This window comes from Cricetulus griseus, chromosome 9 (genome assembly GCF_003668045.3).
Source record: "Cricetulus griseus strain 17A/GY chromosome 9, alternate assembly CriGri-PICRH-1.0, whole genome shotgun sequence".
NCBI classification, from domain to species: domain Eukaryota; kingdom Metazoa; phylum Chordata; class Mammalia; order Rodentia; family Cricetidae; genus Cricetulus; species Cricetulus griseus.
Window position 1 is genome coordinate 22,534,460 of NC_048602.1, and position 22,379 is coordinate 22,556,838.

General features: G+C 44.1%; 1 protein-coding gene across 1 annotated transcript; it reads left to right on the forward strand.

Moving 5' to 3' along the window:
* The first annotated feature begins 581 nt into the window (after nucleotides 1–581).
* Nucleotides 582–14,579, forward strand: LOC100750515 (leukocyte immunoglobulin-like receptor subfamily B member 3). The gene is made up of 11 exons (XM_035449167.1): nucleotides 582–720; nucleotides 1,364–1,666; nucleotides 1,976–2,257; nucleotides 2,399–2,698; nucleotides 3,000–3,284; nucleotides 7,039–7,341; nucleotides 7,560–7,856; nucleotides 8,172–8,384; nucleotides 9,954–10,073; nucleotides 10,524–10,816; nucleotides 14,241–14,579. Exons 1-11 carry the CDS (start codon nucleotides 582–584, stop codon nucleotides 14,577–14,579), a joined length of 2,874 nt encoding a protein of 957 aa, XP_035305058.1.
* Nucleotides 14,580–22,379: the final 7,800 nt, after the last annotated feature.

Below are 22,379 nucleotides of genomic sequence, written 5' to 3' on the forward strand. Positions count from 1 at the left end.
ACCAACCTCCCCAGAAAGCCTCAAGTGAAGAGATGGCTCAGGAAGTCACCAAGTTTATTTTGGGTTAAGTCCCATTCTTTGGTGACTGGGGTCAATCAGGCAGGTGTAGAGGGTTACTGTGGAGGTGTTCAGCAGGAAGAGACCACAGCCAGACTTGGGTTTGTGATACCAGAGAACAGGAAGCTGAGGGAGAAGAAGGAAGATTCTGAGACCTGCATGAAGTTTAAGAGGTTCTGTCTTAGAGAAAAACAAAAACAAAAACTAAAGAAGCACAGAGAGATAGAAGCCACATATTAGGAGCCCAACCCATCACAGCATAGGGAAGAAGAGTCAGGCGCCTGGTTAGAGCAGTTCCTCTTTCTCAGCAGCTGCTAATATGACATCGTCATGACAGGAAGCAGAAACAAGCCTACAGAAGACACACGTCTTGTTTCTGTGTGTTTGGAAAGGAGACCAACTATCTGAAAACTTGTGGCAACTGGAAGATGCCATGACCTCTTTTCTTACAGTCTTGCTGTATCTCGGTGAGATACCAAATGGGGATGAGGAATTCTTGTGTGAGAGGGAATCCACCTCACACCATGATTCAGGCCACTAGGATGTTTCGTCTGGTCCAGAAGGCACCAGGAAGTGGAGATCGTGCTCCTGTTTCAGGGCAAACACTCACAGGTAACTCTCTTGCAGGACTGAGTCTGAACATCAGGATCCCAGTGCTGGCAGGTGAGTGTCTTCTCAGGTGCCCCAGACTGGACATCATGATGGGGATCACAGGGAACTCATGATCAGAGCAGATGGAGAACAGCAGGTTTGGCCTGATGCTGGGGATGCCTGAATTGTTCTGGGTCTGAGAACTTGTATCTGAGGCAAGTTCTGGGTGGTCCTGGGTCTGAGTACTTATATCAGATGGGGAGATCTGTGAAATGGACTGTCAGTGTCTTTCAGGGCCCCTATCTAAACCTACACTCAGGGCAGTGCCAAGTAATGTGGTAGCTACTGGGAACCAGGTGACATTCTTCTGTGAAGCACCCATGGTGGCCAAGGAATATCGTTTCTACAAAGAAGGAAGTCAAGATTACCTGACACCAACAACCATTCTCAAAACTGAGAACAAGGCCACGTTCTCAATCTCATCTGTTCAATGGCACAATGCAGGGCAATATTGGTGTGGATATAAAAGCTCCAAAGAAACATCTGAACACAGTGACACCCTGGAGCTGGTGGTGACAGGTGACAGAACCCTCCCCCAACACCAGGATTATCTTAAGGAAAGGAATATGTTCACTGGGGCCTCCTTTCTCAAATATGAGAAGGGAACAATGCTTCTTATAAAAGTCCAAATAACAGGCTTCCTCTTCTCTCCTAGGAGTTCATCCCAGCAACCCCATTCTGTCAGCCATTCCCAGCCCTGTGGTAACTTCAGGAGGGAATGTGACCCTTCAGTGTGAGTCACAAGAGCCAAATAACACTTTTGTTCTAATGAAGGATGGCAAGAAGCTCTCCAGTCAAGTTCCCTCACAGAATATGTCCTCTAGACTATTTGGAGCCGTGTTCACAGTGGGTCCTGTGACCGCCAACCAGAGGTGGAGGTTCACATGCTATGGTTATTATGGGAGCACCCCCCAGCTGTGGTCAGTGCCCAGTAACCACCTAGAGCTCCTGGTCTCAGGTAAGAAGTGCAGGAGTTTCATTTGAGTGTAATTGTAACTGACACAAGATTCCAGCCAATGACCTGATGTGTGGTAGTTGACTGAGAGCCAAGGTTACTGAATTCAATGTCACAGAATGTGTGATATAGCTGAACGTGAGGTGCCAAAACTAGGGTTGATGTTAATAGTGGAAACCAGCAGCCAGGGAAAGTGTGGTCTTTATGTGTCCTTCTGCTATTGTAGATCAGCTCCTGTGTCAATGACAATTGTGACCTTCTCGGTGATATTTCCCTAACAGATGCACCTCCTTTCTTTCTAATTCTTTGCAGGAACCATTCACAAGCCCAACATATGGGCTGAGCCAGGCTTGGTGATCCCCTCAGGGAGTCCTGTTACCATCTGGTGTGAGGCGACCTTGGGAACACAAATATATGTGATATATAAAGAGGGAAACAGAGACCCCTGGGGCCAACAGATCCAAATGGCCCCAAACAAGGCAAAACTCATTATTCCATATTTGACACGATTGCAGGCAGGAAGCTATCACTGTTACTCTTATAACTCTGCTGGATGGTCAGAGCGCAGTGACACCTTAGAGCTGGTGATGACAGGTGAGAGGACACTCAAAATCTTAGCCCCAGATGTCACTCACAAGAAAAGAGTGCTATAGCAGTATCTCTTGTCCACACACAGCCATGGGACACAATTCAGACTGTATGAGCCCCTTTAATAATGTATATTTATTTTTCTAGGAGTCTACAGAAAACCTACCTTGTCCATCCAGCAGGACCCTGTTGTAAACTTAAGAGAGCCCGTGACCCTCTCTTGTAGCTCCAATATGAATTATGACAGGTTCATTTTAACTAAGGATGGTCAGAAATTCTCCAGCTCTCAGAGCTCAAGAGATATACACACTGGAATGTTCTTGACTGTGTTCCAAGTGCATCTAGTGACCTCAAGACAAAGGTGGATTTTCAGATGCTTTGGCTATTACACAAGTAATCCTCAGGTGTGGTCAGAAGCCAGTGACCCCCTGGAGCTGCTGGTCTCAGGTGAGGAAGCTTCAGACACTCAGTGGAAATACACTCTCTTGAACACAGGTTCCCAGTGGAGCCCTGGTGTGTGATGTGTCTGACGATTCAGGGCTGAGATAATTGACACAGGAGTCAAGGTACAGAAAATGGGGAGAGGGCATGGGATCTCTGAAACCCTCAAGGATTAGGAGAGTGATGAGTCTTCCCATGACATTGCTGTCCCTTTTGATTCAGTGCTAAAGTACAAGAGCAGCAGAACATTTGGCTTTCACTGTGAAACTGTTCAATGTTCCATTTCTTCTCATCTACTTCCTTCCAGGGAATCTTACAAAACCCACCTTGTGGGCCGAACCAGGTTCCCTGATTGCCTTGGGGAATGCTGTGACCGTCTTGTGTGAGGGGACCAAAGAAACCCAAATATATTTTCTCTACAAGGAAGGAAGCCCAGCACCCTTCGGTAGTCAAACTCCAAAACATCCTGGTAACAAGGCCTTGTTCTCCATAGCATCCATGCAAAGACGTCATGCAGGGAAATACAGGTGTTACTCTTATGGATCTGCAGGGTGGTCACAGCATAGTGACCCACTAGAACTGGTGGTGACAGGTGAGAGGATGATTATTTTTGAAATTTTTTCCTTTTTTAACTTAGGAACAAGTTTGTTTTGCATGTCAATCCCAGTTCCCTCTCCCTTCCCTCCTCCCCTGTGTCCCACAATTCCTCTGTCCCATCTCCTGTCTGCGCCCCAGGGAGGATGAGGCCTTCCATGGGGAATCTTCAAGTCTGTCACATCATTTGCACCAGGGCCTAGGCCCTTCCCTGTGTGTCTCGGCTGAAAGAGTTTCCCTCTTTGTGGAATGGATTCCCAAAAGTCCATTCGTATACTAGGAATAAATACTGATCCACTGTCAGAGGCCAAATAGATTTCCCAGGCTTCCTAACTGACACCCACATTCAGGGGTTCTGGGTTGGTCCTATGCTGGATTCCCAGCTATCAGTCTGGGGTCCATGAGTTCCCCTTGTTCAGGTCAGCTGTTTCTGTTGGTCTCTCCAACCTGGTATTGACACCCCTGCTCATCAGTCCTCCCTCTCTGCAACTGGATTCCAGGAGTTCAGCTCAGTGATTAGCTGTAGGTGTCTGCTTCTGCTTCCATCAGCTACTGGATGAAGGCTCTCCAATGGCATGTAAGGTAGACGTCAATTTCACTATCAGGGGAGGGCATTTAGGATAGCCTCTCAATTGTTGCTTAGATTGTTTGTTGGTGTCTTCCTCATAGACCTCTGGACATTTATCTAGTGCCAGATTTCTCTTTAAACCTACAATGGCTCCCTCTATTATGTTATATCTTTTTCTACTCTCCTCTATTCTTTCCCCAACTCAATCTTCCTGCTCCCTCATGTCCTCCTCACCCCTCCTCTTCTCCCCTTCTCATTCTCCGAGTTCCTTCTCCCCACCATGCTCCCAGTTGCCTCAGGAGACCTTGCCCCTTTCCCCTTCTCTGGGGGAACCATGTAGGTCTCTCCTAAGGTCCTCATTGTTTCCCAGCTTCTCTGCCAGTGTGGATTGTAGGCTGATAATCTATTGTTCTATGTCTAAAAGCCATATATGAGTGAATACATTCCATGTTTGTCTTTTTGTGACTGAGTTACCTCACTCAGGATGGTTTCTTCTAGTTCCATCCATTTGCCTGCAAATTTCAAGTTTGTATATTTTTTCCTATGAGTAGTACTCCATTGTGTAAATGTACCACATTTTCTTTACCTATTCTTCAGTTGAGGGGCATCTAGGCTGCTTCCAGATTCTGGCTATTACAAATAGTGCTGCTATGAACATAATTTAACAGAAGTCCTTGTTGTATGAATGTGCTTCTTTTGGCTATATGCCTAAGAGTGGAATTGCTGGATCTTGTGGTAGAATGATTGCCATTTTCATAAACTGCCATACTGATTTCCAAAATGGCTGTACAAGTTGGCACTCCCACCAGCAGTGGAGGCGTGTTCCCCTTTCTCCACATCCTCTACAGTATAAACTGTTATTGGTGTTTTTAATTAAGCTGTTCGGACAGGAGTAAGATGGTATCTCAGAGTTGTTTTGATTTGCATTTCCCTGATGGCTATGGATGTTGAACACTTTCTTTTTTTTTTATGGCTTATCTCAGGTTGTTTATTCTATTCTTTTTTTTCTTTTTTTTATTAAATTATTAATATTTTCACATGTACTTTCCCTCTCCCTCTCCCTCCCCCCACCCCCATTCCTTCTCCCCCACCTCCAACCTACCCCCCACCCCATCCACCCGCCACTCCCCAGGCAGGGTAGGGCCCCCAACCAGGGCTCCACCAAGTCCACCAAATCTTCCTGTGCTGGGCCTAGGCCCCTCCCCATGTGTTCAGAGACAGAGCGAATCCCTTCAAGTGGGATGGGCTCTCGAAGTCCCTCCCACCCACCAGGACAAAACGCCAGTCCACCTCCAGAGGCTCCAAGGAGTGCAGGGGCCTCCCCATTGGCATCCATGATCAGGGGGCTGGATTAGTCCTGTACTGTCCTCCCAAAGAGCATCTGGGGTCGATATGCTTTCCCTTTTTCAGGCCAACTGTTTCTGTGGGTTTCTCCAACCAGGTACAGACCCCTTCGTTCTTCATTCCTCCCTCTCTTCAACTGAGTTCCAGATTTCAGCTCAGTGTATTTCTGTGGATGTCTGTCTCTGCTTCCATCAGCCACTGGATGAGGACTCTAGAATAGCATAGAGAGTAGTCATCAATCTCATTCTAGGGGAAGGGTTTCTAGGCCAACTTCTCCTCCACTGCCCAGACTGTCAGATCGTGTCATCCTTATAGGTCTCTGGAGATCTTCCTAGTTCCAGATCTCTTCTCGGACCTATAGTGACTCCCTCTGATATGGTATCTCTCATCCTGCTCTCTCTCCTCTATTCTTCCCCCAACTCAATATATCTGCTCCACCATTTCTTCTCCTCTACTCTTCATCTTGTGCTCTTATTGTGGCAGCACCCACTCCCCTACCCTCATGCTCTCAATTAGCTCGGGAGTGTTGAACACTTTCTTATGTGTTTTTCAGCCATTTTAGATTCCTCTATTGAGAATTGTCTATTTAATTCTGTACCCCACTTTTTAATTGAATTATTTGGTGTTTTGGTGACTAGCTACTTGAGTTCTTTGTATATTTTGGAAATCAGCCCTCTGTCACATGTGGGTTTCATGAATATCTTGAGAGGATAATGCTTTGTTCCTAGGAATTTCCTCCTGTGTTCTTGATGAGTTTGTCAATGTTTACTTCATGTTTCCACTTGACAGACTTCCTCTTCTCTTCTAGGTGTTTACTCCGGGAAAGTCACACTGTCAACCCTTACCAGTCCTTTGGTGACCTCAGGACAGATTGTCACTCTTCAGTGTGTGTCACAACAGGCGTATAACGGATTCATTCTACTGAAGGAAGATCAGATATTCTCCAGTGCTGCGTCCTCACCGAACATAAACCATGGGCTCTCAGGAGCTCATTTCAAAGTGGGTCCTGTGACCCCTGACCAGAGGTGGAGGTTCACATGCTATGGATATTACCTGAAGAACCTCCAGGTGTGGTCAGTGAGCAGTAATGACCTACAGCTCCTGGTCTCAGGTAAGGAAACTCCAGCCTTGTCTTTGAATGATATTACAACAGACACAGGATCCCAGGGAAGGACCTGATGTGTTAGGGTGATCAAGAGACAGTGCTATTGACACCAGTTTCACCAAATGTGTGATATAACTAGTCTAGAGGTGCAAAAATCTGTGTGGATAATCACAGTGGACCTAATGAGTCAGGGAAAAGTCAGGTCTTTATATAACCTTCTGCTGTTGCAGATCAGCTTAAGTGTCATTGCAAATGTGACCTTTAATGTGCAACTGTCCTAAGAGATGCACTTGTTTTTCTTCTGCAACCTTCCAGGGAACCTTCAGAAACCCAGCATCTGGGCTCAACCAGGCTCTGTGGTCTCTTCAGGGAGTTCTGTTACCATCTGGTGTGCGGGTACCCTACAAGCCCTTACATATGTGATCCATAAAGAGGGAAGCCCAGGACCCAGCCACACAGAGACCCAAGTAGACCACAATAACAAGGCAAATTTCTCTATCCCATCTGTGTCTAGCCTGAATGCAGGGAGATATAACTGTTACTCTTACAGCTCTACTGGGTGGACGGAGCGCAGTGACACCCTGGAGCTGGTGGTGACAGGTGAGATTACACTGTTTCATAGTTTTTTGCCTCTGATCTTGGGAAATAATACCCCATAGGTATGTTTCCACAGCTTATCTGCTGAAGACATTGTGGGCTGTGTTTTATTTCAAAGGCTGCCTCCTCTTCTCCTAGGTGTCCATGATGGCAAACCTACTCTGTCAGCTTTGCCCAGGCCTGTGGTGACGTCAGGTGGGAATGTGAGCCTTCAGTGTAATTCGTCCAAAGGATACGATGGGTTCACTTTGACTGGGGCAGATCTGAAATTTCCCAGGTCCCAAAAGGCACAGTTCACAAACAATGGACAGTTCCAAGCTCTGTTTCCTATGATCTCTCTGACATACAGCATGAATGGGCCCTTCAGATGTTATGGATACTATACAAATACCTCATATGTGTGGTCAGAGGCCAGTAACCCCCTGGAGATACATGTCTCAGGTGAGGAAGTGTCCTCTTTCATTCAACTGTTTGACACCAGAAACCCTTTGTTATAAGTCATTCTGCCTCACAGAGGGCTACAGGGCATGATGGATGAAGGGAACTCTTGACTTCTAAGGCCCAGAGTGGGAAAAGGCCATGTCCCTATCAGATTAGGATGGCATATGGAATAGATTGCAAGAACCAGCTGTATGACTCCATGCCTATCTTCCTTCCAGGGTTGTCAAGGAAGCCCGACCTGGTGACCCAACAAGGAACTGTCCTGGCCCCTGGAGAGAACTTAACCCTCAAGTGTTTCTCTGAGACAAATTATGACAGATTTGCTCTGTACAAGGAGGGAGAACATGACCTCACACAGGTCTCTGCCTGTCAGTCTCAGGATCAACATTTTCATGCTAACTTCACAGTAGGCTCTGGGAATTACTTCATTGGTGGTCGCTATAGATGTCTTGGTGCACACAGCAACTCCTCTGAGTGGTCAGCCCCCAGTGACCCTCTGGACATCCTGATCACAGGTGAGGAAATAGTGTATTCAGTTGGCACCCATCTTGGCAGAGGTTCATTTGGGATATGAGCTGGGATTTATCATCAAGATGATGATAAGCATCTCCAGGGAGGAATATGTCTAGGGAGACGAGAGGGGACAACGGACAGTCTGTTAAAGTATAGAGACTATTTTTTGAATGGGGGACTCAAGGCAATGACTGTAGCCTTTCATTTACCCATTTTCTTGTCTTTAGGACATCCCCTTGTTGCACTTAATCTCTCAGTGCATCCAGGACCTACTGTTTCCTCAGGAGAGAATGTGACTCTACTCTGTTGGTCATCAGGCCCAGTGGACACTTTCTTTCTGTTTAAGGAAGGTGAAGCCCATCCCTACATGCAGCAAAGTTCACAGTCTCAAGATCCGCAACATGAGGCAAAATTCTCCATGAGTGCTGTGACCTCGGCCCTTGGAGGCTCCTATATCTGCTTTGGTTCTAAAAGAGAATCCCCTTTCCTGTTGTCACATTCCAGTGTCCCAGTGGATATCATAGTGTCAGGTGAGGTGACCCAGACATTTGCAAGCTCAGAGGGTAACCCTGGAAATTGACCTAGGAATTGACCTATGTAGAGATTAGGAAGGGAGCTGAGATTTCTCAATTAACAACCATCTCACCTTCTTCAAGGGGATCTAGAGGATTCCGGGTAGGAAGCTGGGAGGTTCTGGAGAGGCTGCAGTGCAGCGAGGAGACTGAGAAGAGTTGAGAAAATTTGTGCATCTTTCTCCTCATCATTCTTCCAACAAATTTCCCACAGTTTCCTGGGGTCCAAAAATCCATTCCTATAGATACTTTAGTTTTTTCTGTCCATGGAGGTTGTTTGTTCCTGAGTGTATGCAGACATTCTGTCCCCATGAGTCTTCATTCCTTGATCAGCTTGGATGGTCATCAAGCTACTGGATGTCATGCAGAGTTTCCAATATGTTCTCCAGAAACCCTGAAGTTCAGAAGCTAGGCTGCAAGGAAACACCTTGATAAAGTGTGATCTTGTTGATGTGTCCCTATGGTAAAGTAGATAAAATGATAGCATGTGTCAATTCCACAGATTTTCCCCATCTAATGTGTCAAGCCATGAAAAACACCTCTGCATGTCGGTTGTTTTACTACAGAGGTCTAAGCAAGAACTCTTGTGCAGAATGGGCTCAGGGGTGATAAGGTAGTTATGTGGTTGGCACATTCTTGTCAGGAGTAGTTGACATAACTAGCCCCTCTTTTGTGTGGTTCTCAGTTTCTGCAACATAAATGGGAGAGCCATGACACAGACATTAAGTTCCTTTCAATCATGATCTTATGTGTTTCATCTACTTACAGAGGAAGACTCTAGAATCCTGTTCTGCAATGGTTCTGCTCCATCTGTCACTGTGTTGGTGGCATTATGTAGGGGCATGTCACAGGGATAGGGTAGGACATTAAGGATCTTTCCTTCCAGTTCATGAGGGTTAGCTCTAGTGTAGGGAACATGGAGGAGGAAAGACATCCTGGGATAAATCCTCAGCCAATCACCTTTCTTCTGGTTGCTTTAGGTTTGGGACTATGACTGGAAGGGTTCAGAGATGGTCCCATGCTACAAAGCCATGGAATCATAGGCTGTAAATGCAAAGACCCAACATGGGGCACTGACACAGTAGGCCTTTTATTTATTTATTTATTTATTTATTTATTTATTTATTTATTTATTCTCTTATACAATGCATCCAGATTGCTGCTTACCCATCCCTCACTCATTTAAGCCCCCCCATCATATTTGATCTCCTCCAGAGCCATGACCCCTGTACCATCTCCCCCAAAAGATCAGACATGCCACAGCAGGATAATGGAAGATGAAGCAGAAGCCCTCATATCGAGTCAGCTTGAGGCTACCCCCTAGGAAAAATAATGTCTAGCAAGCCGACAAAAGTGTCAGGTACACCCTCACTACCACTTTCAGAAGTCCCAGAAAACTCCAAACAAGAACCATAACACATGCAGAAGACCCAGTGCAAACCCTCCCAGTCTCTATGATCATCTCCTCAGTCTCACACAATAGGTTCTGTTCAATGTTCCTTATTCATGATGTCACCTCTCTTCTAGGACCCGCAAGTCACCAAAAGGCTGTGGTCGGGGTCTCTGTGGTGCTCTTCTTACTGCTCTTTCTCCTCATCCTCTTTCTTCTCCTCAGATGCAGGCACCAGACCAAAGACAGGAAGGGAGGTGAGTAGGGAATGGAAGGCCTGGGTCTCAGGGTGCAGTGGGTCCCACTGTGGGCTATCCAAGCAGGGGCTCAGATCATTAGCGCCAGGGACAGCCGAAGCTGGGACTCCTCAGTTTAGAAAAGCTTGCAGAACCTTAACAAAAATGTGGTCTGGAAATGTGTGCGATATCCTGCATTGTACGGACTTTTCCATCTCCTGGATGATTTTAACACATATTCAATGAGTTGCTTATGTCTTTTCTTTCCCCAAAAGTGCTAGGAAGGGGGTTCCACCCTCCTGGCTGAGTCTCCTTCCTCTCTTGCAGCCCAGACAAAGACTGACAAGCAACCCCTTGCAGATTCGGTGACCAGGGACAAAAGCCTTCAGAATAGGTAACTCCTACTCGGAAACATAGACCACAGCCGTCTGACTTCCATCACCGCCACTTGACATCTTATTGTTTCCCCAGCTCCAACCCGGCTCCTGCCATCCAGGAAGAAGTCTTGTGTGAGAAGAAGAGGGCCCGGGAGGGATATGCCTGAGGTCACAGCATCACGGGGTGGTGAAATATCTGGGACACTGAGCCCCCTCTATGTCCCCCTGTCCCCTACACCTTCTCTTTCTTTATTTGGGATGGAGCAGGGGTCTGGGGAAGTGAGATGGGCTGGCATTGTGGTCAGGGGAAGACCTGCACGTTCTGTTATGACAGATGCTGCTGTGAAGATCAAACAGCCTGCAGACCGCGTGGAGCTGGACGTTCTGGTGAGACTCTTGTTCATCCACAGTGCTAAGCACTTACGATCCAGTATAGCGCAGGAACAATCTCTGTTCTCTGTTCTATCATTCACAGCTGAGTGTTTCTCGAAGCATGTATATTCCATATGCTATGCCCTCATTTTTTCTCGGTTACTTTTGTGAACCTAGCCCTTTCTTTCTGATTCCTTTTCTTTTGTTTCTCTAATGCCTCTTTCTTTTGGCTTCCTTCTTTTCTTTTTTATTTAATAGTTTCTCATCGTATATATCAATCCCACTTCTCACAGCCTTTCCCCTCCTGCTCTCCCCGCCTCCTCATCACACCCCATCCCAATTCTTGGAGAGGTTAAGGCTTCCCATGGGAAGTTAATGAAGTCTGGCACGTCTCTTTGAGTCAGGACCAAGGCTCTTGCCCTGTAACTATTTAGGCTGAGCAAGGTATCCTTCCAAAGAGAATGGGCTCCAAAAAGCCAGTGCAAGTATCAAGGATAAATTCTGATCCCATTGCCAGTGGCCTCACAAATTGCTCAAGCCCCACAACTTTCACCCACATTCAGAGGGCCCAGTCTGGTCCTCAGTGGTTCCCTAGTTGTCAGTGGAGAGTCAGTGATCTCCCACTAGCTCAGGTTATCTGTGTCTGTGGCTATCTGCAAGGTGGACTTGACCCCTTTGCTCAGGTTATCACCCGCCCCCTGTTTGACTGGACTCTGGGAGCTTAGCCTAGTGATTAGCTGTGGGTCTCTGCATCTGCTTCCATCAGTTTCTGAATGGAGGTTCTATGAGGATATTTAGGAAATCATCAACCTGACACCAGGGAAGTCCAGTTCAGGTCCCCTACCACTAATGCTTAGCATCTTTGTTGGGGGGTCATGTTTTTGAATTCCTGGGAATTTCTAGTACCAGGTTTTCCGTTAGTCCCATAATGACTCCCTCTACCAAGATAAGTCTTTCCTTGTTCTCCCTCTCTGTCCTTCCTTAAACCCAATCATCCAATCCCCCATGTTCTCCTCTCCCATCCCCCCTCCATTTCTGCCTTCCCTTTTCCTTCCAACTACACTCCCGATTTTCTCAGGAGATCTTGTCTATTTCCCTTTCCCGGGGGAATCCATGTATTTCTCTCTTAGGGTTCTTCTTTATCCCTTGCTTCTCTGGTGTCGAGGACTATAGGCTGTTTATCCATTGCTTTGCATGTATTATCAACTTACGAGGGAGTACGTGCCATGTTTGTGCTTTTGGGTCTGGATTACATCACTCAGGATGTTTTTTTACTAGTTCTATTCATTTGCCTGCAAATTTCATGATATCATTGTTTTTTACTTCTGAGCAGTAATACATTGTGCAAATGCACCACATTTTCTTTATCTATTCTTTGGCTGAGGGACATCTAGGTGTTTCCACATTCTGGTTTTTGTGAATAATGCTGCTAATGATATTTCTGGGTCATTTTTGTTTTGTTTTGGTTTTTCAAAACAGGGTTTTTCTGTGTAGCTTTGGAGCCTATCCTTGCACTCCCACATTAGACCAGGGTGGCCTCGAACTCACAGAAATCCGACTGCCTCTACCTCCCAAGTGCTGGGATTAAAGATGTATGCCACCACCACCCAGCATTGCTGGGTCTTGAGATAGATGGATTTGCAATTTTCTGAGAAACCTCAATATTGATTTCCAAAGCAGGTGTACATGTTTGCATTCCCACCACCAATGGGGGCATGCTCCCCTTTTTCCATATTTTCTCCAGAATAAGCTGTCATCAGTGTTTTTGTTCTTAGCCATTCCGTTAGGTGTTAAATGGTATCTCACAGTTATTTTGATTTGCATTTCTTGGATGGCTAAAGCTGTAGACCAATTCCTTAAGTGTCTTTTGGACATTTCAGATTCTTCTGCTCTCTAGATTGCCTCTTGGGGCTCAGAAAACAACATGAGTGTCAGAAAGTGTATCTCAGTGGCAAAGTGATTACTTTAGCAGTATGAGGCCTTGGGGTTTAAGCTCTAAGTATAAAACTAACAAGTACCTTAACAGGAAACACAAGTAAAAGAGAACCATGTACTGATAATATTTGTGCACATTTGTGTAAGTTTAGGAAGGAGACAGGGGTCAATATCCCATGTCTTTTTCTATTTTTCTCCAACTCATCTTTTCTGATGAGTTAAGAAGGCTCTCTCAGTGTCCATGGTGCTATTTATTTGTGTGGATTCTTGCCACTGAGTCCTGGGTGCCTCTCTCTACTTCACCATCACTTAGGCATGTGCACTCTTGCTTTGCCTTTTTATATGTGGGCACTGGGGATCAAACTCAGGCGCTCATATTTGTATAGCAAACCCTCTGCTACTTGACTCATCTCCCGATCTCCTGTATCTCCCTGTTAACCCTGCTTCTTCTGTACAGGCTGTATTTATAGCAAGGGACAGTACTCCTTACCCAGTGTGACAAGCAAAATGGGAGACTAAATGGAGATAAACTCTAAGAGTGACCAATGCAAAGTGTATGAAGGAAGTGAATTAGAGGATGTGGGTTGAGGTTATTGAGGCAAAGATGATGGTCAGTGTGAATTTAAGGGAACTTGAAAGAAGCCTTCTGATTGGGCCCTGCTCCAGGGCTCCTCTTGAAGAAAGGGAGGAGGCCTTGTACAGTCCATGTGGGCCAAAGCCATGATGGTTGAACCCACAGAGATAGTGGAACTGATCTCCTGGGAACTCATAGACTCTGACAAGTAGTTAGAGAACCTGCACTGGACAGACCTAGGCCCTCTGCATGAATGTGGCAGTTGTGTAGCTTGGTTTGTAAAGCTCCCAGTAGTGAGAGAGGGGATATGTCCTTGGCTTTTAAGAACCTGTTCCCCATGATGGATTAACTACCCAGCCTTAATGCAGTTGGAATAACCAGGTCCTATCTCAACTTGGTGTGACATGCTTTGTTCAAGCCCTTGGGAGGCCTTCCCATTTCTGAATGGATATGGCGGGGGAGTGGACGGGGAAGGGGTGGATGGGGGTCTGGAGTAAGGGGAAATGAGGAGAGTAGGGAGGGGAAACTGAGTTCTCTATGTAAAATAAATTTTAAAAATTACTTAGATAATAAAAATGAAAAAAGAAGAAAGCCTTCTGAGGTGAAGCCTGAGTAGAGAGGCTCACACAAGCCTGTAATGAATGAGCATATCTTCGTATGGTACATGGGGGATCCAAGTGTTCAGTGACAGTGATATTCTCTTTCTAAAAGATGGAAGCACTGGAGAGAATGTCAGTGTGTCCTTATAATGTGTCAGAAGAGCTGAAAGGAAACTGACAGGCACTCAATGAAATACTAGAGGACCCCTTGAGCAATGGTTTAGTTTGATGTAAATATTGAAATAACATTCTTACACACCTTAGAACTAAGGGCTGATAGCATTTTTGGAACCTGGATGACTCCCTTTGTTTCATTGTCTCTTTGCTGCAGAGCCCATGTGAGGAAGACCCCTCCAAAGACCTGTATGCCCAGGTGAAACCCTCCAGACGCAGAAGGGCAGAGATGACCTCTTCTCCCCTGCAGCCAAAAAAATCACAGGCCTCACATGAGAGAAAGACAAAAGGGGTCAAAGCCGTTGATGAGCAGGTGGGTCCTGACTTCTCTAGTCCCCCATGCTCCCAATGCCCAAGATCAATCTTCTACATTTTCACACTCCAGGCTGCTAGATCCGATGGGCTCGATGATGTGACCTATGCCCAGCTGTGCATCATGACACCAAAACAGGGCCAGGTGGACCTCCCATCTTCCAGGAAGAAACGTCCCACCTGAGAACCTACTCTGGTATCTACCAGTCCATGGAGATCCAATTTCTGCCTTCTGTGTGGGAGGGAGGACTCAGGAGTTTCAGAAAACTAGATCTGTCTGAGGTGCCCAGGTCATTGTGCAAACATTACCAGTCTCTAGGTGATTCTGAGAACTTTGGGGACACACTGGATTCTGCAGTCAGAGATAAGGATTGTCCCTCAATTTTTAAATGAGGCAAACACTTTGTCAATAACCAATGGATAAAATGAGGACAGACGATAGGAGTGAAAATGGTACTTTTGTGTTTTTCTTTATTGTATTTCATTATGTTTGAGATTAATATAACCACATTTCCTCTTCCCTTTCCTCCCTTTAGTCATTTCTTTCAAATTCATGACCTCTTTTTCATTCATTGTTATCATATATATGTATGAAGATGCATACTAAATGTTTTAAAGATTTTCACTCTTAATATATATATATATATATATATATATATGTATATATATGCACATATGTGTATCTTTGTGTCAATTACATCCCAATAAACCTGAAAAGTAATAATGAAGTAAGTAATATTTGTAACATGAAACTGGAATATTTGGAACCGTTCTGAATACAGATCCTGAGCATCATGGGTTGAATGGAGGGCCTGGGATAAGAAGTAAAGAAGATGAAAGCAATAGCTTGGTGAGGAGTATTGCATAAGACGATGGCTTATACCAAGCAAACTTATTAAGAAGTGCAGTATCTTATATACTGTTTCGGGTGGGTGGGTTAGGGACAAGGTTAAGCAGAGAAAAAAGTGAGGCAATGTTAAGAAACAGTACATGGGAAATATGAGACAGACTCCTTACAGTGATAACCACAGTCCAACTGAGAGGGGTGGCGCACACCTTTAATCTAAGTACTCGGGAGGCAGAGGCATGTAGAGCTCTGTGAGTTCCAGGCCAGCCTGGTCTACAGAGTGAGTTCCAAGACAGCCTCCAAAGACACAGAGAAACCCTGTCTCAAAAAACAAAACGAAAACAGGAAAAAAAGATGACTACAATTCAGGAGGCAGTGTTTTGTCCACAGAAGCTTCAACCTAGACTCCTGTGAGACACTGGTTCCTGCATCAGACTGGCTTCATGTCCGATTTGGGGCAAGGACATAGAACTGAAGCCCCCTTTGTCCTTTTATCGGGGCCTTCAAGAAAGTCTTTGGTTGTTATGTTTTCCTAGACTTTACACATGAAATCTATTTCCCACCATCGTTTTTCTAGTCCGATTCACTTGCCTGCAATTTTCATGGTGTTTTTTGTTTAAACAATTATTTTTCATTTTACTTACCAACCCAGTTCCCCTCACTCACCTTTCCCCACCCCCACCCTTCCTACACCCACCCACTCCTCAGAGAGTGTAAGGCCTTCACTGGGGGAGTCAACAACGTCTGGTATACCAAGTTGAGGCAGGACCAAGCCCCTCCCCCCTGTATCAAGGTTGAGCGATGTATCCCTCTGTAGGGAGTGTTCTCTAAAATACCAGCTCATTCCTCTTGCATAGGTTCTAGTGCCACTGCCAGCCCCCCCCAACAGATCCTGTCACACATCTGTCACCCACTTTCAGAGGTTTTAGTTCGGTCCCATGCAGGTTCTCCAGCTGTGAGTCCATAGTCTGTGAGCTCCCTCTAGCTTGGGTCAGCTGTCTCTGTGGTTTTCCCCATGATGTTCTTGACAGTCCTTCTTCATGGGATCTGTCTTCCTTCTCTTCACTTGAACTCCAGAAGCTCAGCACAGTGCCTGGCTGTGGCTCACTGCATCTGCTTCCATCAGTTACTGGACATAGATTCCATGATGACAATTAGGGTAGTCACTGATCTGATTAAAGGGTAAGGCCCACTCTAATACCCTCTCCACCGTTGCTTGTAGTCTTAGAAAGGGTCATCCTTGTGGATTGCTTAGCATTTCTCTAGTACCAGGTTTCTGTCTAACTGTAAATGGCTCCCTCTATTCAGACATTTCTTTCATTGCTTCTCCTGTCTGTCCCTCACCCACTCTGAATCCTTGATCTTTCCTGCTCCCATCAAGCATCCCCTCCATTTTTACCCCTCCTAGTTTACCCAGGAGTTCTTAACTATTTTTCATTCCTGGGGTCTCCTATGTGTGTCCCTCTTATGGTCCCCCTTTTACCTGTCTTCTCTGTGGTTGTATATTGCAGCCTGGTTATCTTTTGCTTTACATCTAATATCCACCCATGAGTGAGAACAAACAATGTTTTTCTTTCTGGGTCTCAGTTACCTCACTAAGGATTTTTATTTAGTTCCATCCATTTGCCTATAAGCTTCAAGATATCCTTGTCTGTTACCTCTGAGTAATACTTTATTGTGCAAATATACCGCATTTTCTTTATCTGTTCTTTGGCTGATGGGAATCTAGGTTGTTTCCAGGTTTTGGCTATTACAAATAATGATGCTATGAACATAGTTGAACACATGACATTATGGTGTGATTGTGCCTGCTTTGGCTACATTCACAGGAGTGGCGTTTCTGGGTCTTGAGTAGATTGATTGCAATTATTCGGAGAAGCCACCATACTGATTTCCAAAGAGGTTGTACAAATTTGCACTCCCACCAGCAATTGTCGAGTGTTTTCCTTACTCCACATCCTCTGCAGCAGAAGCTGGCATCAGAATTCCACATTCCCTCCCGTTGGCATCACGGTTTTTGATCTTAACCATTCTGATAGGTGTAAGAAAGTATCTCAGAGTCATTTTGAGTTGCATCTCCCCTATAGCTAGGGGTGTTGAACAATTTCTTAAATGTCTTTTGGCCATTTTAGTTTCTTCTGTTGAGAATTCTCTGCTTATATCTACACCCAATGTTTAAATTGGATTGTTTAGTATATTGGTGTCTGGTCTCTTGAGTTCTTTGTATAGGTCGGATATCAGTCCTCTGTCAGATTGGAGGTTGATGACGATCTTTTCCCATTCTGCAGGTGGGCATTTTGTCTTATTGACCTTATCCTTTGCCTTACAGATGCTTCTCAGTTACAGGAGGTCGTAGTTATTGAAAGTTGCTCTCATTGTCTGTGTTGTTAGATTCAGGAAGTGGTTCCCTGCACAAGGAATTCAAGGCTAATTCCCACCTGCTCTTCTATCAAGTTCAATGTATCTGGATTTGTATTGAGTTCTTGAATCCACTTGGACTTGAGTTTTGTGCATGGTGATAGATAGGGATTTATTGGCATTCTTCCACATGTTGGCATCCAGTTATGCCAGTACCATTTGTCGAAGATGCTTTCTTTTTTTTTCCCATTGTACAATTTTGGCTTCCTTAATATATTAGGTGTTCACAGGTGTATGAAAGAGTATCGGTGTCTTCAATTCAATTCCATTGATACACACATGTGCTTTTATGCCAATACCAAGCTGTTTTTTATTACAGTAGCTCTATATAGCAGGGCTTGAAGTCAGGGATGGTGATGCCTCCAGAATCTCCCATATTTTTAAAGCATGGTTTGGGCTATCTTGGGTTTTTGGTTTTTCCATTTGAAGTTGAATATTGTTCTTTCAAGGTTGTGAAGAATTGTGTTAGGATTTTGATGGCTATTGCTTTGAATCTGTAGATTGCTTTTGGTAAGGTTTCCATTTTTGCTAAGTTGATCCTACCTATCCAAGAGCCTGTGAGATCTTCCCAGTATCTGATGTCTTCTTCAATTTCTTCCTTCAAAGTTGTAAAGTTCTTGTCATGCAGGTCTAGTTTTGTAGTGTTACCCAAAGATATATCATGTTATTTGTGGCTATTGTAAAGGGTGATATTTCCTTGATTTCTTTCTATGCCCTTTTATTGTTTGATTATAGGAGTACTACTGACACTTTTGAGTTAATATTATAACTTGCTATATTATGAAGGTGATTATGAGCTGTAGGAGTTCCCTGGTAGAATATTTGGGCCACTCTGTATACTGTCATATCATCTGCAAGCAGTAAAATATTGACTTCTTCCTTTCCAGTTTGTTTCCTTTTCATCTCCTTTTGTTGTCTTATGGCTCTAGCTAGAACTTCAAGTACTATAAAGAATAGATATGGAGGGTGGACCACCTTGTCTTGTTCTTGATTGTAGTGGCATCATTCTGAGTTTCTCCCCATTTAGTTGATGTTGGCTGTTGTCTTGCTGTATATTGCTTTTGTTTCTGTGATTCGTTTTTTTTTTTTACTTTGTTGTTTTTCAATTTAGATACAAGCTTGTTTTACATGACAATCCCAGTTCCCACTCCCTCCCCTCTTACCCTACTCCCTTCCCAACTAAACCCCTTTCCCATTCCCTTTCTGCTCCCCAGGGAGGGTGAGGCCTTCCATGCCGTATCTTCAAAATCTATCATATCATTTGTGTGTCTAGGCTGAGAGAGTATCCCTCTATGTGGAATGAGCTCCCAGTCAATTTTCATGGTAGGGATAAATACAGATCTACTACCAGAGGCCCCATAGATTTCCAAGGCCTCCCAAATGACACCAACATTCAGAGGTGTGGATCAGTCCTATGCTGGTTTCCCAGCTATCACTCTGGGTTTTATGAGCGTCCCCTTGTTCAGGTCAGCTGTTTCTGTGAGTTTCACCAGACTGGTCTTGACCCTTTTACTCATCACTCTGCAACTGGATTCCAGGAGTTCAGTTCAGAGTTTAGCTGGGTGTCTGCTTCTGCTTCCATCAGCTACTGGATAAAGGTTCTAGGATGCCATATAAGGCATCGCAAATAAAGATTTCATTGTTTTTTCCACTCAGTAGTACTCCATTGTGTAAACACATTGCCTTTTCTTTATCCATTTTCTGTTGAGGGGTATCTAGGTTGCTTCCAGTTTCTGGCTGTTAGAAATAATGCTTCTATGAAAATAGGTGAACAGATGTCCTTGCTGTATGAATGTGCATCCTTTGGGTATATGCCTAACGGTGGAATTGCTGAATCTTGAGGTAGACTGATTCCCATTTTCCCCAGCAACCACCATACTGATTTCTAAAGTGGCTGTATATGTTTGCACCTTGACCAGCATTGGAGTGTTGCTCTTTCTCCACATCCTATTTAGCATAAACTGTAATTGGTGTTCTTGATTTTAGCCCATCTGACAGGAGGGAGATGGTATCTCAGAGATGTTTTGATTTGCATTTCCCTGATGGCTAAGAGTGGTGAGCCCTTTCTTATGTGTCTTTCAGCCATTTTAGATTCCTCTATTGAGAATTCTCTATTTAATTCTGTACCCCACTTTTTAATTGTATCGTTTGTTGTTTTGGTGACTAGCTTCTTGAGTTCTTTGTGTATTTTGGAAGTCAGCCCTGTGTCAGATGTGGGGTTGGTGAAGATCTTTTCCCATTATGTGGGCTGCCATTTTGTCTTTTTGACTGTGTCCTTTGCTTTACAGAAGCTTCTCAGTTTCAGGAGGTTCCATTTATTAATTGTCAATCTCTGTGTCTGTGCTGCTGATGTTATATGTTCAGGGGGCAGTCTCCTGTACCAATTCATTCATGGGTGTTTGTTTTCTATGAAGTTCAGTGCAGGTGGGTTTATGTTGAGCTATTTGATCCCTTTGGACTTAAGTTTTGGGCATGGTGACAGATATGGATTTATCTACAGTCTTCTACATGTCAGAATCCAGTTATGCCAGCACCCTTTGTTGAAGTTGCTTAGCTTTTTCCATTGTATAATTTTAGCTTGTCAAAAATGTGGTGTTCTTTGGTATGTGGGTTAATATCAGGGCTTTCAATTTGATTCCATTGGTCTACCTGTCTATTTTTTATGCCAAATCCAAGCTGTTTTTATTACTATATCTCTGTAACAGAACTTGAAACCAGGGATGGTGATTCCTCCAGAAGTTACTTGATTGTAAAGTAACTTGGCTATTCTGTTTTTTTTTTTTTTTTTGATTTTCCATATGAAGTTGATGGGGCTTCCAATTTTTATTTAGTCTATTTAGTTTTCTGTAAGGTTCTTGTACCTTCATAGGCATGCCATTCTTTAGGTTATATAAGTTTTCTTCTAGATTTTGTTGAATATACTTTTTGTGCCTTTGAGTTAAAATTCTCCCTCTTGTTTCCCTGTTTCTCGAGGTTTAGGTCTCCTCATGGTGTCCCAGATTTCCTGGATGTCTTGTGTTATGAATCTTTTCTATTAAACATTTTCTTTGATTGGTGAATCTATTTCCTTTATCATTTCTTCAACACCTGAGATCTCATTCCCATCTCTTTTATTATGTTGATGATTTTTTTTTTGTTTTTTTGGGACAGGTTTTCCCTGTGGCTTTGGAGGCTGTCCTGGAACTAGCTCTTGTAGACCTGTAGTTCCTGTTTGCTTAGTCAGATTCTTCACTTCCAGATTTCATTTGGTTTGTGATTTCTTTATTGCTTGTGTTTCAGTTAAGTCTTGACTGTTCCTTCTTGGCTGTTCCTTCAGATCTTACACTAAGTTGCTGGATGGATATTGGATTTATGTATATTCAATGTGACAGGCGGGGACCTGTTTCTACTCATTGGCCTGTATCCCCAGTATTATCTGGTAAATAGATTAGTTTGTATTCTGCAAAAATACATTTGATATCTTGGCCAAAATTTACATGTATATAAGGGGATGAAGTTATTTATCTTCAAGGTATCTATTGATTTCTTCTCTTTTTGTTTTTCTTTTCCTCAATTTATTTAAGGGAATTATCAATGTTTCCTTTAAGAGCCCTATTTTCTTCATAAATTCCTTTTAAGGCTACTTTTCTGTTTCATCTACCTTGGTGTGTTCAGTTCTTACTGCTGTAGGACCACTGGCTTTTGGTGCTGTCATAATGCCCTTTATGCTGTTGAATGCCTTCTTACACTTGAATTTACCCATCTGGGTTTGGGATCATTATGGGTAAGTGTGCTGTTTTTTTGTGTTGTCTTTATGGATGGGTAATTTGTTCCTTTATTATTTGTTGCTGTCAATGACCTTAGGCCTGAATGTCCAACAATTCTGGTGATTGGCTGGTCCTCAAGTCCAATATTATTGTCTCAGCAGAGATCTGTGAGGGTTTGGGTGCCCAAATCCAGTGAATCCTTCAGTTCTTCTGGCTAGGGTGGGCTTTACTTTTTCCTATGGAGTCTGTTCTTTCAACTGGTATGGACTGTGCCTGTGCCTGTGCCTGTTCTTGCACTTTATCTTCCAATTGGTGTAGGTGGAACTTGTGCCAATATTGTCTGGTGATGCTGCATGGGAGAGATGTTTATGGGGAGGGTGCTGGGGTAGTTGGAGTTGGGCAACTGATTGGGTCTCAGGGAACAGAGCCCAGTGAGTGGTGACAATAGTGGTATGTCCTGCCTGCAGGTTTTTCATCTTCTGGGGACTGAACCACAGAAGGGGATGTAGAGATGGTGAAGTACCATTGAGTAGAGTGGAGTAGATTTTTTAGGCAGGAACCAGTAGCCTTGCTCAGGCTGAGTTGGGAGGGGGAGTGGAACAGGACGTGCCCTGGGTTTTAGAGCTTTTAGGGCCTGGGGCACTTCAGATATCAATTTTTTCAATGATAAATGGTAGATATATAAGAATCTATAGCCAACATTTTACAATCAGAGAGATCAGAGAATTGTATAGATCAATGATAAATAACTTCATCCCCTTATATACATGTAAATTTTGGCCAAGATATCAAATGTATTTTTGCAGAATACAAACTAATCTATTTACCAGATAATACTGGGGATACAGGCCAATGAGTAGAAACAGGTCCCCGCCTGTCACATTGAATATACATAAATCCAATATCCATCCAGCAACTTAGTGTAAGATCTGAAGCTGCAAGAGACAAATTTTAGAGTGTCAGAGAAAATAAT